This window comes from Trichomycterus rosablanca, chromosome 12, assembly GCF_030014385.1.
Source record: "Trichomycterus rosablanca isolate fTriRos1 chromosome 12, fTriRos1.hap1, whole genome shotgun sequence".
Classification (NCBI taxonomy): Eukaryota; Metazoa; Chordata; class Actinopteri; order Siluriformes; family Trichomycteridae; genus Trichomycterus; species Trichomycterus rosablanca.
This window is the reverse complement of record NC_085999.1, coordinates 20182484-20198871: the sequence shown is the minus strand read 5'-3', so window position 1 is coordinate 20198871 and position 16388 is coordinate 20182484. Positions and strand designations below refer to the sequence as shown.

At 39.2% G+C, this 16388-nt stretch overlaps 1 protein-coding gene across 5 annotated transcripts in view; it reads right to left on the bottom strand.

Annotated features, from left to right (window-relative positions):
* usp9 (ubiquitin specific peptidase 9) overlaps nucleotides 1-16388 on the bottom strand; it is a 57606-nt gene that overhangs the window by 6776 nt on the left and 34442 nt on the right. For all 5 annotated transcript variants that reach the window (XM_063006553.1, XM_063006555.1, XM_063006556.1 and 2 more), the window contains exons 24-41: nucleotides 15388-15513; nucleotides 12299-12436; nucleotides 12009-12175; nucleotides 11813-11921; nucleotides 11575-11721; nucleotides 11017-11163; nucleotides 9315-9522; nucleotides 9008-9228; nucleotides 8630-8820; nucleotides 7644-7817; nucleotides 7419-7560; nucleotides 7129-7332; nucleotides 4472-5027; nucleotides 2035-2158; nucleotides 1352-1577; nucleotides 1127-1256; nucleotides 783-968; nucleotides 351-571 (exon numbers count right to left, since the gene is read on the bottom strand). In XM_063006553.1, coding sequence (XP_062862623.1) covers nucleotides 351-571; nucleotides 783-968; nucleotides 1127-1256; nucleotides 1352-1577; nucleotides 2035-2158; nucleotides 4472-5027; nucleotides 7129-7332; nucleotides 7419-7560; nucleotides 7644-7817; nucleotides 8630-8820; nucleotides 9008-9228; nucleotides 9315-9522; nucleotides 11017-11163; nucleotides 11575-11721; nucleotides 11813-11921; nucleotides 12009-12175; nucleotides 12299-12436; nucleotides 15388-15513 — 3417 coding nt within the window. The remainder of the gene's footprint in view (nucleotides 1-350; nucleotides 572-782; nucleotides 969-1126; nucleotides 1257-1351; nucleotides 1578-2034; nucleotides 2159-4471; nucleotides 5028-7128; nucleotides 7333-7418; nucleotides 7561-7643; nucleotides 7818-8629; nucleotides 8821-9007; nucleotides 9229-9314; nucleotides 9523-11016; nucleotides 11164-11574; nucleotides 11722-11812; nucleotides 11922-12008; nucleotides 12176-12298; nucleotides 12437-15387; nucleotides 15514-16388) is intronic.

Genomic DNA, 16388 nt, shown 5'->3' with positions numbered 1-16388 from the left:
CTATGGCTAAGATACAACCAACAGACATTCCTTGTTCAACAAGCAGAACCCAATATGAAGGGTATGTTCATTAGGTTATGTTCGGGACAGGATGGAATATAACCTTATGAACATAGTCTTTATATCTGCCTATTGTGGATATTGCTTTTGTAGCAACTCATGATTACAATCATCTGTTGACATTACCTGTTTGAACACACATAATTTAGTTTTCTTTTTAACCTCGTTATTAAATGGAAGTTTGTAAGTATAAGAAACAATGCAGTTTTTTTATTTATTTAAATTTTTCATACTGTCCCAAGTTTTTTCTTATTTGCGGTTGTATTTTTAAATGTTACAATGTACTTTACCTGCCACAGTAGCTCACTAAGCACTGTAGAAGAAAACTGGGGGTTCTCCCAGCAGCAGAAGCGCAGCAGTTTGATGGTCTCTTCAGAGTTACTGCAGTCCTCGATGATCTTCTTGACATAACTGGTACGTACAAACAGAATCTCAGCCACAAGCTGATGCAAAGGCATGATGGGCTGTGTTAGGCTGGGGTCCCCATATGGGTTTGGAAGAGGAGGGTTGCCTGTTAAAGAAGGACAGCACACCATATTATTGAAGTCAATGTACAGTAGACCTATTCTCCAACAGTGTATATATACACACTGCACTGTAATAATGCCCTCAGCTTCAGGTAATGCCAACGTGGCACTAATGCAGTGACATGACACTGAGCAAGGATGTGAATCATCATAAGGCAATAAATACCAAAATTAGGAGGGAAGCTTCAAACTTACCGTTGATTGATGACTGCATACGCGAGGTCACATCACAGCACCGCACCAGTTGTGACACCACTGTGTACAGTTTACCCAGCTCAGCATACTGGTACTTGATGGGTGGACCTGGGCCTTCATCCAGAGCCACCAACATGAAGGTGGCTGGCACACCAAGTTTTAATAGCTGTGTCTTTTCACCCAAACCTGAAGGATGTCAATAGTGATATTTCTCAGTCAAGTTGAATTGGTGGTGGAGCAAAAAATCTAGTGACCACTAGCAAACTTTTTATTTATTTATTACAAATCAAGATTAGTCTATTCTTAATACTTTTATGCAAATATAATTTTTTTCTTAACCTTACCTAAGTTGGCATACATGACAAAAAGATTAAAGTACTGCTGCAAGTGGCGGCCATGCTCCGACACCTCTCTCCGCAACAAGTTGAGCACAGCCCGTAGCAAATGGTCACTTAGGGTCAGATTATCACAGCCCTAGCAGAAAAATAATCCATTAAACATTGGACCTATCAACAATCTGCATTTAGACTTTTACTGTTCAGCTCATCATGGATTCATTCTGAGTTTACCTGACTGGATGTTCCTGGTGAGGCAACAGGTGAAGGGTAGGGCCCATCTTGCAGGGAGAAATGTGCAATGAATACTATGAGCTTGGAGAAGGCTCCTCGCACCTCAGCACTAGGGCACTCAAGCAAGTATTCAGAGAAACGATTCGGGTGAGAAAATAGGGCATTGTGTGCAAACCAGCTGCGTACAATCTTGCTGTGTCGAAGGAGAATGCACAGTGCATCATACCTAGAGAGGAATTGCAAGTTTAGGCATACTTCAAACATGAAAATAATGTGATTAATAAAGATGTATTTTTTTTATTTAAAATCACATAAAGATTAACTAAATGGCCTATTAAACCGATGGAAACCGATTAAATTCAAACTAAACTTAAAAAAGACCATCCACAAAATTAAAAGGACTTTAAAAAAAACTGTGGTGGTTAAATGACTGGGTCAGAGATGGTTAGACAACATGAGTGGGGCCTAGACAATATTAGGCATTTAAATTTAATTTTTGTGATTTGTTCAAATATGCAAATTCAAAATGTCTGTCAATCCCTCATCTGTACTTTACCTACAATAACCTTATTACTATAATCAAATATTTGATACAATTCTAATAAAATGCAGAAGTGCTGAACATTTGTAAGATATTAAAATGCATTAAATGCATTCAAACATCTGTTAAAATCCATACATACCAGTCACTGGCAGGACCACGGACAGCTTTCTTGGTATGGAATCCTGTGCTGAAAAGGAATCTAGCAGCTAGCTGAATGCTAATCTTAGCAATTTCTTCAGCCTCAGGCAAAAGATGGTCTTGGCCTAATTGAATTGGGGAAAAAAAAAAAAAAAAAAAAAAACATAAAACAAAAATTCCTAAAAAGTCTATCACATACGCATAACATATCAGCACTGCTAATGGAATAAAGGACAGTCAGTACATACAACATTTAAAGATTAAGGAACCTATTCTCTGTCATTTGATCTGGTGACTTTGCCTGTCTGCCACCTTAGATCAAGGTTTAACATGAAGTCTTGGAAAGGTGACAGCATAAAATATAAAAGCAGCAGAAGAAATTTCATGCTGACATGGTTTACATTTGCACCATTATAGGCTTTGCTAAATGTTTAATATTCACATCAGCAAACCCTGGACTAAAAAATAAAAAAATAAAAATAAATATATATATATAAATTACATTCATCAACTGATTGTCCTTTAGTTTAGAGGAAACATCGTTACACATCTATCTTAAATTCAGTATGATGTTTTAGGGCAGGGGTGTCAAACTCACGGTCCGCGGGCCAGACCCGGCGAGAGGTTTAACGACTATGATTGTTGTGATGGTTCGAGTCGTTACAGAGATGCGCTTATAATTTAATGGGAGTCCTGCGCCTTTAAGAGACAATCGTGACATCGTAGTCGTGGCAACTAACTTTAACCTTCGCTAAGAAGCCATGTGACTTTTACGGCAAACAGAACGCGAAGTAGCGTAGTCAGTAACGTAAACAATAATAATTAAATACAAATAATTATCTTGCAGTATAATACCAAAGCATCGTCTGTAAGTAGTGGCGTTTATATTCTCGGTTGTTAGTAAATGTTTAGTGAGTATATCACAGCGTTTTATTTACAAATTCACCGTAATTAAATACTGTTATTACGTTACTATAGCAATTAGTATCTTTACATAAAATTTTAACTCGTTAGAGTTATTTTACGTTTGGTTAAATCTCATATTGTACCAGATGTAACACTTGACTACAGCTGTGTGCTTTTACTGTATTAAGTTCTTTATTGTTTTTATTGTTTGTATTTTGACTTCATTTTGATGCACAGTGTATCACACAGCTGGCGAGCAAATAAACCGACTGTATTCTGAAGAGAGCTGTCTGTCTGTCTGTTTAGCTGGGAAAGGGGGATAAACTATTAGTGAGGGCAGAATGATTGTCTTAAAAATACACTGTAAAATCCTAAACAAACTGCATCTTTCAAAATGCATGCTGATTTTGTGACCTGCAAAGTGACACAGCCCGCCAGTAGATGATGTTACACATATTTACACACATTATCCTAAAATGTACAAGAAGATAAGTTAGAAAATTAAGCAGAAGGAGGAAATTTAATGAAAGTGAAAACAAGTTTGTGCTTCAGGAAGAGAAACCGGTGCGTCTTGTGTTATGAGGCCGTGTCTGTGGTAAAGTAGGACAATATAAATGCAGAATTCGGCCTCCAAGAAAAACAACAGACTGCAATCACAGCAGGATACATTACAATCGGCCCTTTGAGGGCCACAATAATGCTGATGTGGCCCTCAGTGAAAATGAGTTTGACACCCCTGTTTTAGGGCCACTGTTAAAACACTGAAAACAGTAGACTGAAAATAAAATAATATTTCGAGAATAAAGTTGTAATATGTTTATACAGAATCTGTATTTATTTATTGTTTATTAATTATGATTTTAACGTTTTACACACTTTGGTTACATTATGACGATACGGTAGCTACTTACTACACAAGGTTCATCAGTTCACAAATTTTAATGTCAAACACAGTCTTGGACAATTTTGTATCTCCAATTCACCTCACTTGTACGTCTTTGGACTGTGGGAGGAAACCGGAGTTCCTGGAGGAAACCCACGCAGACACAGGGAGGACATGCAAACGGCACACAGAAAGGACCCGGACCGCCCCACCTGGGGATCAAACCCAGGACCTTCTTGCTGTGAGGCGACAGTGTTACCCACTGAGCCACCATGCCACCCGATAATGAGGTTGTAAAGTAACAAGTATAAAGTCTTGATAAAGTAGGCTAATTGTGATGGGGTGTTTGGCTAATTGTGCTTTAGAGAAGCACAGACAAAGCAGAAGGCATCTAAGCTCCCTTGAAGTGTCTACTATTTTTTAACAGTTGCCCTGAAACAGAGCTGTAATTTAGGAAGAGTCCACTCAAAGATTTCACTGATTTTTGCTTAGCATTCTTTTTCAGGTCATCAAACTCTGACACTACAACCACTCCTCCCAACTCCTAAAACATTGGATCTCATGGAAGTTCTCAAGCAAACATGACTGTAAATCAAAGGAAGGCCTAGACAATTTTAACAACACTGCATATTAGAACTGTTAGCTTTACCTGGTGGAGGGGTCAGATAGACACTATTACAGGTGAGCAGTTTCTTGATGAACTGGAAGTATTCCAGGCTATACTGCATGCGGCTATGCATGAACTGCACGTTCTGCTTGCGCACGCTGCACTCGATGGCCGGGGGCATCTTGATCTGGTGTGGCTTACTGCTGAGGGACAATTCTGAGATGTACTTCATCAGCTCGCCATCTTTGTCCAGCGAGTCCATGCGCTCATAGAAAAGAATGTAGGCGTTCCACCAGCGCTTCTGCCTCCGGTATGACATGCGCTTCATCATGTGGTCAAACACTTCACCCATGTACTCGCCACCGAAGCACTGGTTCTTCATCTCCTCATCGTCATCCATCTTGCACTCAGTGACGTCACCGTCATCAAACTTGTACCAGCGGTTGGTCTCGCCCTCACAACCGCTGCCATTCCTCTGGATTATGTACGAGTAGTAATGACCACCACTGGCCTGGCCTGAGTGCACCAGCACGCCCACCAGCCTATACCGTGAGCTGCATGGCATCTCTGGCTCCAAGGGGTCATGCTGCTGAATTACCTGGGTAATAAACAAAGCATATTTTAGATGGACTCTCTGCGAGACCTATAAAAAGGTTACATCAAATATTACAAAAAACACAACATACATTCAGCTTTGTGGGTCATGACCAGAGTTTGAAATTAACCAGTCAGTCTGCAGAGGCCAGCACTTTGAGTTTATCTAGATAATTCTAAAAATGTCTGCTTGCACAGGAACTCATCACAGTACAGTAGGAAGTAGTCAAAGACATATGAAAGACTTGTACAGGGAAGATGCCCAAAAAAGGCAAATAAAATCATTAAAAAATAAATAAATAAATAAAAACACTACATCCTCTCAGCTCACAATTTAAGTTGTTAACATCAGGCAGGTGGTATAGGATGCAGAGGGCAACCAAAATGTTTATATATAGGTGGTCATTTTTACCAAACACAATTGAAAGGATTTCAGTAATGTGATATGTTCATTATGTATGTTTTAAGTTTTGTATTATATGTTGTAATTTTTTTTTAATGCAATGAGTGACCGAAGAATTCCACACTGTGAACACAAATTCTGTTCTATTCTACTTTCACTTAATTTTTGTGTGGCAACATAACATATTGAGTCCACAGTGGTACAACAAAAAAAAAGTATTCACCCAATAGCCTGACTTCAGCTAGTAATGGTCAGAAGCTAATGTAGAAGAAACAAAATTCCTGTATTCAATGCCAGTGTTGTGTGTGCTGACCTACTCAATGACATCTTATAGGCTGCAGCACATAATTAAAAGGTTAGCTGGCTATGTGTGTCTTGGATAAATCGTGCTAACCCCTGCTTTACCGGATTAGTGGTTGTTAGGTGATTAGGAAGACCTATTTTGTTTGCCATTGTAATTGGGTTTCTACTTCTTATTAAATAGAGTTTGCTCTACATTTTTTTCACATCAACAAACTAGTTCTCTTTTTTACGTTTTTAATGTATGCTTTCTTAAACCAGCCACCACATCTTACAACATAAGGCAGCAGAATGTTTTTAGAGAGTACAGTCTCGCATGAGCTCTGAGATATAGACATTGGTTTATCTGACAGTGGAGTGGAATGGCCAATTAGACATGAATTACACAGTTAGGATTTGAACATGCAATAACTAAACAGTTAGATAAAAGCTTTGCCATTAGCCAAGGGAGAGCACAAAAATCAATTGTTTGTGGTGAGGAAACTCATCTGCTTAATACATTGGACATACTTCATACAGCATTCACTTTTGTCTGTGTAAAAAATTAAGAATAAATAAAATGTATCCCTATTCATAACTTGCATTTACTTAATATTGTTGTGGTTACATTTTATTTCTTGAGCAAAATAGCATTCATCAATGAAAGGTAAGAGACCCAGAACTTCCTGTTTCACACACGTAGATGACAAACAAATATTAATGCCGAATATTACAGAAAAATGGCCCTGGCCGGCGGTGCCCAGGTGGCGCAGCGGGATATTCCGCTTGCACACCAGCACCGAGTTTCTGATCTCCTCGGTTCGAAACTCGATGTTGCCACCGGTCGGCTGGGTGCCATCTGGCGGGCATAATTGGCAGTGCCTGCAGCAGATACTAACTGGCCACCGTATCTGCAGGGTGGGGGCCGGACTACATGTGGGTGGGTGTTTCTTCATACGCTGTGTAAGGACCCTGATTGGCGAAAGAGACGCCTGTGCAGAATGCATGGGCGAGAAGAGGAGGGCTGTGCACGTGTCGAAGGAGGCGTGTACAGCAACGTGCTCTCCTTGGATGCAATCTGTTATCTCTCAGCAGCGAAAGACAAAATTGAGTGTGCTCAATCGGAAGGAAAATGGGGAGAAAATATATTTAAAAAAAAAAAGGCCCTGGCCAAGTAAGCCAGCGTGGAATAGACCCATGGGTCCTATGTCCAGGGTTTAATCCTGCCCATCACTCACTGTTGATGGAAAGTTTCTAGATAGCCAGTGACCCACTCAGAACAAAGCAGTTAATGAGGATGAATGAATGTATTAATTGACAGTAACAAGTGGTGATGTTTGTTAAGTAACTTGTCATAATAAAATGGCAAAAAAGATTAGCTTAAACCCTGGCTATTACTGACTACATTTAAACCATGCTGTACCTGATTCTCAGGGTGCACATCAGATCCCTCCAGCTTGGCTACTCCTGCTACTGTGTAGGGTTCCATGTCCAGCTCCCGAGGAAACTCAAAGTAGTCATTAAACTTAATGGCACACTCCCGTTCCCAATCATAGTCAAATCGCTTCAACTGTATGGCAAGTACTGGAGGCAGTTTCTTGATGAGCAACCGCTTTACTGTGTCAACCTGTAAATGATAACATACGTTTAGTCTTTAGAGCTATGCAAAGCTTATTTTTTATTCTTGTATTTAAAAGGTATAAAAATGCTTACTTTCTTGTTGCATTTTTCACAGTGGTAGGCATTAGCACCTTCGAGTAAGTCCCCCTTTACATACTGCTCCATGGAGTCAAGAAGATTCTGGTGGTTTCGGATATCTACATTCAGTGTTGTAAAGGACTCCTCACATTCATACCTGTAAAGCAATGGACACAAAAGTTATTATGAGCAACCCTATTTAAGTTCAGTTAACAACCTGTCTAATTTAACCATACCCACCTATGAGGACAGCCCTGACAGATCTTCTGATCAGCAAAGGAACCTCCAAGCACTTTGCTCAGCATGGCAGGATGACCCAGTGCTTTTAAAGCCTCATCTAAACTATCTACAAGTGAATTGAAGAACTCCAGAGCATCATGTTGTTCTCTTAAATTTACTGGCTCACCCCAAAGCCTGTGAGCAGAGAAACACGACCAGATAAATTCACAAGATCCATGACACAAGACAATAAGTTTTCCGAACATTAGAGAAACAGCTGATACTAGCTATGTGGTCAAATAAGGTTATGAAGTTTAATGAAAGCATGCACTTTTGCATCCAATTCCATCAATCTTCTTTAAAATGATTCAATCAATACAGGTCATGCATAATGCATTATTCTACAGTAAATCCTTAGTGTAAATACATTTTCACTGCAGAAATTTACAGCAGATTCATTTTTTGATGACAGACAGGACAACAATTCATCACAAAATGAAGCAAACTATTGAAAGGGTAATTCATTTATAATAAAAGTCTAAAATTCCAAAACCTTTTTAAAAAACACGTTCCAATATATGAGATGTTGGCCTGTAAAATGTTACAGTAAAACTGACACAAGGACACATGTTCAGCATAGACAGGCATTATTTTATGAAGAAGTCAGGTTTAAAGTCCATTTTTAGTCATATCTGGGCATGGTTCCTGGGCAATTCCTGTATAAGGTAAACTGATTCCAGGTTGTTAAAATGGTTGGTTTATGAAATATTACACTATTATTGAATTACCTTTGTACACTGAATATAAAAACATTTTTTTATGAGAGGAAAGTAATAAATAAATGTTTATTTAATAGGTGGTTGTGCCATATGACTATGCTGCTATTGCAGATGTAAAATGATAATGATGCATTGCATGATCATCAAAATTAAAGTGTTACTGCCTAAAAGATTTGGAAAGCTGTCAAAACATTTACAAGCAACTTCACAAAAGAACAGCATAGTTACCTGAACTGTTTCCAGAAGCCTCTGGGAACATAGTACTGCAATCTAGACGAGGCAAGATGTCCAAAAATAACCTGCAGGTGGCGTAGAACCCCGATGTTATATTCCTTCCTGTCCTCAGATTTCCCCAGTGATGGCTTGTCATCAAATTGGTGCTGATAGCTAAAGACCTCATCTCGTGGATCGACATTACTCTGCAAAAATATTGGCAGGAGCTAGATTGTAAACAAGCACTGCAACAGTTCAACTATTGTGTTTTTTATTCTTTAAGAAACTAAAACTATGCACTATTCAAGCTTGCAAAATTATAGTGTACAAGCAAATCAATTTCCTTAAAAAAAAACCTCAAATAAAAAAGTCAAAGAGAAGTTTAGTAAATACCTCATTATCTGGCTTCTCATCCCCAGACATGTCATCGTCCACATCACTGCCTGTACCCTCAATGGCCAGGATGCCGTTTCTGATGGGTGGGATCATGTAAAGCTGCTGGATAACTGAGTTCATGTAGCAGGTAGCACCTGCATTCTTTAACCCTACAAAGCCCTTATTAGGTCTTGGACCCACAGGTGGCAGATACTCCCATTCAGTAAGGGCCTCACATCCTGGGAAAGATTGTTTTTATTTAACACTGTGCATAGAAAAGCAAAGCAATTCACACATATACGAAAAACAGGACTAGTATCCATACCTGAGTAGTACATGTCAGTTAGGGTGTCGACAATCTGTCTGAGATTGCGTACACATCCAACAGCAAGTGCAACTAAAAGTTCAAAGCAAGCGGTGATTGTGGCTGGAGTGCTACACACAGGTATGGCCTGCTCAGGAGGAAACTCTCCACTCTTCATGTACTGCAGGTAGACATTAGAGGCTGGGAAAAGGAAGTCATCTATCAGCTCCTAAAAATAAAACAGAATATAAAAGCAGAGGTAAGCAAGTCTTTATTAGTTAAATAAAACTATATGATACTGCAAAAGACTTAAAGGATGATCTGATAATAGCTAACACAAACGTGTCAGTTGCAACCATATGACAATCATTTAACAACCAAGGACTTTATGGACTGGCTGGACTCAACAATGCACACAACCCTTGACAAAGAAGCACAGGAAAGGCAACTGAAATATGCCAGAAGGGAGTAGGATAGACCAGAGAGTTCTGGGACACAGTTCCATAGTTTAGTGTTTAGTTTTTAACACCATGTCTGCCCTTTGGGACATGTTCATGGCAGGAAAGGTTGTGATCTGTCTTTTATTTACTTATTTCATTTGACTTAGAGAAGTTATGTCTGTTGTCTATGTATGTTCATTTATATGAGTTGTTTCAGTTTTGTTAATGACAGGAATTTGTGTTGTTATGTTGTTGCTTTTGTCTTGGTAAAGAGTTCTTTTATGGTTTTTGCTGATAAGATCTGTTGTCTTTCATGGTTATAGATGACACATTCCAGCATTAAATGTTTTATTGTAATCTGTGTTTGGCATGTTGCGCAATATGGGACAGCTTCGCCTTTTATCAGGTACATGTGTGTTAATCTAGTATGTCCAATACGGCATCTTGTGTATACTGTCTGGTCCCAACGGTTTTCGAGGTAGGTCTTCATTTTTTCCCCCAATAGTGGGATTAGCTTCGTGCAATTTATTATTCTGGTGTGTGTTCCAGTCGTTTTGCCATTTGTCCTTGATATATGAGTTTATTGTAGGTTTGAGGTCCACTGGTGGGATCTGGTACATTGGATCCGGTATGCATGTGGCCTTTTTTGCTGCTTGATCTGCTCTCTCGTTGCCCAGGAGCCCGCAGTGTCCTGGTATCCAGAATAAGACGACATTGTAACTGTGTTGTTCTAGGTAGTACACTTTCTGCAGAATTTCTGTGATTGTTGGGTGGTTGGTTTCTAGAGCTTGAAGTGCTTGTAGACAGGATTTTGAGTCTGTGCATATGAGTGTTCTTCGTTGTTGAATTGATTCTGTATACTCTAATGCTAGGAGTAGTGCTTGGGCTTCTGCTGTGAAAATTGAGCTTTGTTTGGGGAGGGTTATTCCTTTCAGTTGTTGACCAGATACCATTGCTGCTGATGTATGTCTCAGTTCCATGTAGTGAGGAATAAAAACTGGAACTGTCTGGCCATATAGATCAGCACAAGAAAGGCTACGCTTATGACCAGAAGAATACTGTCCCTATGGTCAAGAATGAAGGTGATGATGTAGGAATGTTTTTCTGTTGCAAAGAAAACATATTACATGTATATATTATATATATATATGCATAGCAAACCGGCACCCAAAATCACACTTGGCCATAGTTTCAACGTGTATACAAACATGCAACAACCTCCAACACTAGATGACTTTCTGAAATGTCTATGCAGACAGTAAAACAAAGGCTTTAGGTCTTACCTTGATGAGATTGGCTCCTCCCTTTTCACAGCCTATATAATACTTCTTTTCTGCAGTCTGGAAAGCAAGGAGCTCTTTTGTGACACCAACATGGCCCTCTAAAATGGTCTCCTCTACCCCAGTCTCTCCAGTCCTTTTAACCTCTTCCTAAAAACAGAAAACATTCAATGCTTTCAATTTCGCTGTACTGCACGCAGTGGAGTGACAAAGTATTCTAATTCTAATAAAGGTATCTGCCAAATGCCATAAATGTAAATGCAGGTAAAATAGAATAGAATGCCTTTATTGCCATATATACATATACAGGTGTACAATACAACAAAATTTCTTCTTTGCATATCCCAGCTTGTTTTGGAAGCTGGGTGAGAGTGTTAAGGGCCTTGCTCAAGGGCCCAAATGTGGCAGCATGGCAAAGCCAGGATTCAAACTCTCAATCTTTTGATTGATAGCCCAAAGCTCTACCTACTAGGCTATCACTGTCCTCAGTGGTGTCTTCAATGTTAAATGTCTGCAATAACAAATGCAACAAACAATAAAACAGCTGAAAGTAAATCATACCTTGATCCGCTTCAACCAATCAATCTCATTATTAAGAAGAACTTCTGCATTGGGGAGATTAATATTGCTATTATATGCGTAGTTGAGCAAATGTCGTAGGAGGGTAAAGTAATCGCCAGCATGCTTAGCCCGTTCCTTTGCAGTGCTCTGGAAAAAAAACCCAAACAAAATCAGGGTTTCCTGCATCTTGTAGATTTAACATTATGAACCATTTATGATGGAATTGTTTAATACTTACACCTAAAACTGTAAATAGAAGAGTAATAAAGAACAGTAAAGGCCTGTGTCCCATACAACACCTAGTGGCCATGAGGAAAAACTGTTCTTGGGCCAACTGACGAACAGACCTGCAAACAAAAGTGTTTAGAATCTTGAGTTTTAGTAGTTAAACCACGGCTAGTACACATGCAAAAAAAAAAAAAAAAGCTACTTACTTGCTTTGGCAGTGCAGCAGCAGGTCAATAATAAAAGTCTGCCAGGCCTTCTCTTTGCTAAGTGCATCAAGTGCAGTGGGGATGAGAGCAAAGCACAGGGTCATGACCTCCAGAGCCTCACAGCATACCTGCTCATCCTCTGCATCCGGCTCATTTCCTGCATTCGTCTACAGGAACATAGGGCATAGATTCAACTTCTGCTTGCGTATGAAGTAGGCTGTACTACATTACATATGAACAATGAAGCAATTTTTATGAGGCTTTAATACTCTAGAAATATTGATGTGCACCTTCTCATAGATGTTGCTGATCTCCTCAATAGGACTAAAGACATGCTGAATTGAGCCACAACCAGAGGCCCAGACAATCTTCTGAACTGCTCTGATCACACCGATGTCTGGGATATACTTAGAGGCCTGGAAAAAGTTCTGTATCAGAAAAAAATTTGATCAAATCTAAATCAATTTATCTTTGTTATCAAGTTTTTTTAAACAAATGTGAACAGCAAAAAATAAGGAATGATATAATTGAGGAAGATAATCATGCAAGAGAGGGAGTGTGTTGTCACAAATAACATCATGGCTGTGATTTAATCAGAGGCACAAGAAAAATAAAGAAACAAGATAAATCAAAGTCACACTGAATTTCATACTGAATAGTTTATATTGTGCTTTATCATGCTTTTATCAATTTTTTGTTTATTGAGTGCATTGGACGGCAAAATCTAATATTTTAGCATCTTTGTGACTTGGGATCAGTAGACAAACAGAGGCACCAAACAAGCCTCGAATGTGATAGTGCAGTCTTTTCTGACCATTTATTAGCATAATGTCTCAAACCGATACTTGTATTTTCTAGATATTGTCTAGATAAGAACTAGATAATACTGTTCACACAGTGCACACTTCAAGTACATTACAGTTATTCAAATTAATCCAATGTATATGTTTAACAACTGAATAGCTCTGCAGTGCTGTAGGAAAAAAAATGCCTGCATCCAAGCTATTGCTTAATGTTCTTTTACAGGGTATCTGCAGGTATGGGGAAATTAAATTTAAGACTTTTTAAGACTTTTTAATACCACTCTGAGACCACATTGTCGCAGTAACAAAGCAGCAAAAAGCACACATCAACATTATGTTTACAGACTTTATTGTAAGCATGCGAGTGCTGTATTTTCTGTTTAACCAATATTTAATTATTCAAATTTAAATGAAGTTTTGTATAAACCAAAACCATTTATACTTATATTTTGTATAAACCAGAACCGTCTGTACACTGAAAACGGGGTCTCAATTTTCTCTAATTTTTCAAATACATACACTATATTGCCAAAAGTATTCACTCCAAGCACCTTGACATGCAGACTGCTTTTACAAACATTTGTGAAAGAATGGGTTGCTCTCAGGAGCTCAGTGAATTCCAGCGTGGTACCGTGATAGGATGCCACCTGTGCAACAAGTCCAGTCATGAAATTTCCTCACTACTAAATATTCCACAGTCAACTGTCAGTGGTATAACAAAGTGGGATTGAGAACGACAGCAACTCGGGCCCCGAAGTGGTAGACCACGTAAAGTTACAGAGCGGGGTCGCCAAGTGCTGAGGCGACTGCATAAAAGTCTCGAACGCTCTGCAGTATAACTTGTAGCCTAACTGGGCTTACATTTCAAGCTTAAAAAAAAAACAATTAGAAACACAAAAATAATTAAACTGCAGCATTTAGGGCAAGTTTGCATTTTAAAAAAACACGTTCTCTGACTTCACTTGATTTCTCCACTCGGGAATAATCTGTCCTGTTACACGTTAGCATAATTAAACAAGTTTATTTCTTAATTATTTGTCATTATACTAAGAGCACTGCTTATTTTCTGCATGTTCTATCTGTAGCTCTGTTACGGCTCTCTCTCTCTCTCTGTGTGTGTGTGTGTGTTTGTGTGTGCGTGTGTGTGTGCGTGTGTGTGTACGTGTCTCTCGCTCACTCTTTATTATGACTCATTATGACTGATTAATTCCCTCTACTGATGTGAAGCTGAATGGGTAGATTACAGTCGTTAAGAACTGCGCAAAAATAAAAAAAATACACATAGCGGCTCCCAGAGGCGCGACTCGGTTCCTTTCGTTCATTTTAAAGAGCCGTTCAATAGAATCGGATCGTTCGCAAATGACCTATCACTAACACCCACTGTCTCTTCGGGGGACGGGTCACACATGAAAACAGACTGATCGCAGTCACACACTAGCTGTCGGTTGCGAATGAGCTCTTTGAGCCAACTATTTTTTACGTGAACAATGGGAGCCGACTCCCGTCCAAGAGCCGTTACTTTCTTTATTTCCTTTTGTAACTTAAAACAAGGCAGAATATTAGGGTGATCTTCTCCGCGGCACGGGCAGGCACTCCACAGGCAGAAGTGGTAACATTGAAGAGCCGTTTTGGAGCAGAAAGAGTCGGCTCTTCTCGGTGAGGTGAGCCCATGGCTGAGCCAAATGGCTCACCAAAAAGAGCCGGAATTCGCATCACTGTTACACACAGGAGCAAGCAAGGCGCAGGCGGAGCAGTTTTCCTTTTAGGCTCTGCGACTTTTTTATTTCTCTAATAAGTGAACTATTCGGTCAGATAGCTATTTGTAGTGAAAGAAATACTGTTACGATTTCAAGCATTTTCAAGCACTTCACCCAAAATTCCAGCACTTTTCAAACCTGGAAAATACGACATGAAAATTCAAGCATTTTCAAGGATTTTCAAGCACCCGTACGAACCCCGTTATTAAATGTACACTTTCCCATGCCAGCAGTGGCGTTTAGCAAGTAATGAGCGTAAGGTTACCTCAAATTAGCGCTCCTCGGAACCATTAAGACTGCCGTTGGTTCCACTTAGTTCAGTCCGCCGTTTAAACAGTTAAACAATTTGCATACGAAATCTGGAAATTACGAGATACAATCCGCGAAAATAAAACCAAAATTATATTTACACTCTGTGGCATTTTTAAGACCAGTGGCAGATGAATTTAAGACTTTTTAAGATAAGACTTTTTTTTAAGAGAAACAAATTTAAGACTTTTTAAGGATAAAGCAAGTGCATCACTACGACGCTCGGTTACATAACTAAGCCAATCAGAGTGCTCAATACTGAGATGTCGTTCAGTCTTGTAACACGTAAACTCATAAAAGCTGTATGTTATGGTCCTGAAGTTTTCATACTCGGATTAAAAGTTATTGTTTTGTAAACCGGAGTGATCCTCGACTCACACACCATATAAATAGTAAAATTCTACAGTAATGAACGCAGCTCTAAAAATTATTCCTATCGGCTGTTTAGTTTCAACAAAAGAATTTTCGAACCTAAAAGAGCCCGGGTGAAAAAAGAACTTTGGGCCATACCTCATCAGAGATCTGCTGAGCTAGGCGGATTGCAACATTGCGTAGCATGCACTCAGCTGAAGGATTGGGGATGTTCTGCAGGGCACTCTGAAGAACCAGTGCCTGGTCATGGGTGACCTGGTTTATCTGTGGAGAGTCAGAGGGAGACCAAACTATTAGTGTCTTTTTTTTAATAGAAACATGCACTCTAAAGGAGGCGTATTTAAATCAAGCATACAGTTATACAACTTGCATAGACAAATATTAACAGTAGAAGACTTGGATGACTTGACAAAAACAAAAAACAGAGTGCAGTTGGATCTGTACGCAACACTTCGAGTCACCATATACTCTTGACATTTGCCGAGACCTAAAGATGGAACCAGGATGCTCTAAACCAGGGGTCACCTACTTTTTTGAAACTGAGAGCTACTTCAAAGGTACTGAGTAATACGAAGGGCTACTTGTTTGATACAAACCTTCTGAATAACAAAGTTGCACAGTTCACCTTCAATGATGTCAATCATGTCCTGTTAGTACTCATCACTAGCTTTGTAACATTTTTGATCATGTTTGTACAAATGATCAGTTATGAAAGATTAAAAAATAATCTAATCAAGCATTTTTAACAAATCATCACATCGGTTACCTTTTTTAACAAATTAGGTTTCACATTTTTGTACAATATTTAAGTTTAATGCTCCATCGTTTAACCATCAAACTTGCCCCCAGTAGAACATTGGAGAAAGTGTTTTTTTTTTTGCATTTTCTCCCACTCTAGTTGTATTTAATTACCCGATTGCATTACGCTTTCTCTCTACTGATGCTGATCTCCACTGCTGAGTGAGAAAAGCGAGACTGTCACACGCCTCCTCCGACAAGTGTGCAGTAGCTGACTGCATTGTTTTACCTGCACGAGGCAAATTCATATGCGGATCAGCTTTGTGTACTGAGAGCCACACCCTCATCAATGCATTATTCTCTATTCAGCTTCCCACCCTGTATGAACAACAAGACAATCG